The 458-nt window shown below is 33.8% G+C and overlaps 1 protein-coding gene across 1 annotated transcript in view; it reads right to left on the bottom strand.

The window, feature by feature from the left end:
* LOC119588606 (protein FAM50A-like) overlaps positions 1-458 on the bottom strand; it is a gene marked incomplete in the record, with an annotated part of 10,029 nt that overhangs the window by 5,498 nt on the left and 4,073 nt on the right. The window contains 1 exon segment of the mRNA XM_037937248.1: positions 256-420. Within this exon segment, the coding sequence (XP_037793176.1) occupies positions 256-420 (165 nt within the window).

Below are 458 nucleotides of genomic sequence, written 5' to 3'. Positions count from 1 at the left end.
CATAAACAATTTTAGCTGCGTAAATGTATGACACTATAAATTCTAAACATAACTGACTTCCAATTAGTAAATGTATAAAATAATCTATATCACTTTAAACGAAACTGAAGGAGACAAGAAGCAAGCAAGAAATATACAAGTCAAGAGGATTAAGTAAGACACGGCTTAAATAAAGGTTCAATAATAAAAAATTTTAAAAGAAAAAGAAAATTAGGAAGATAAAAAATTCCGCAAGGAGCAGGAACATCGACAAACCTTATCTCTCTGCTCCTTCTTCTTTGCCTGCTTTGCTTCTATTTCCTTCTTCATCAGCTTTTCTTGTTCCTTTTGCTTCCTTGCAAGTTCTTTCTCTCTCTCCTTTACAACATCTTCCTGCTTGGCTTTCATCTCATTCAGAGTTACTAAACCAATGGTCGAGCTCTGGGAAAATGAAGAACATGGACATAGTAATTGAGAGA

The sequence above is a fragment of the Penaeus monodon genome, chromosome 24 (genome assembly GCF_015228065.2).
Source record: "Penaeus monodon isolate SGIC_2016 chromosome 24, NSTDA_Pmon_1, whole genome shotgun sequence".
NCBI classification, from domain to species: domain Eukaryota; kingdom Metazoa; phylum Arthropoda; class Malacostraca; order Decapoda; family Penaeidae; genus Penaeus; species Penaeus monodon.
Note: the sequence above shows the minus strand (reverse complement) of the source record. Positions and strands in the feature narration are given on the sequence as shown.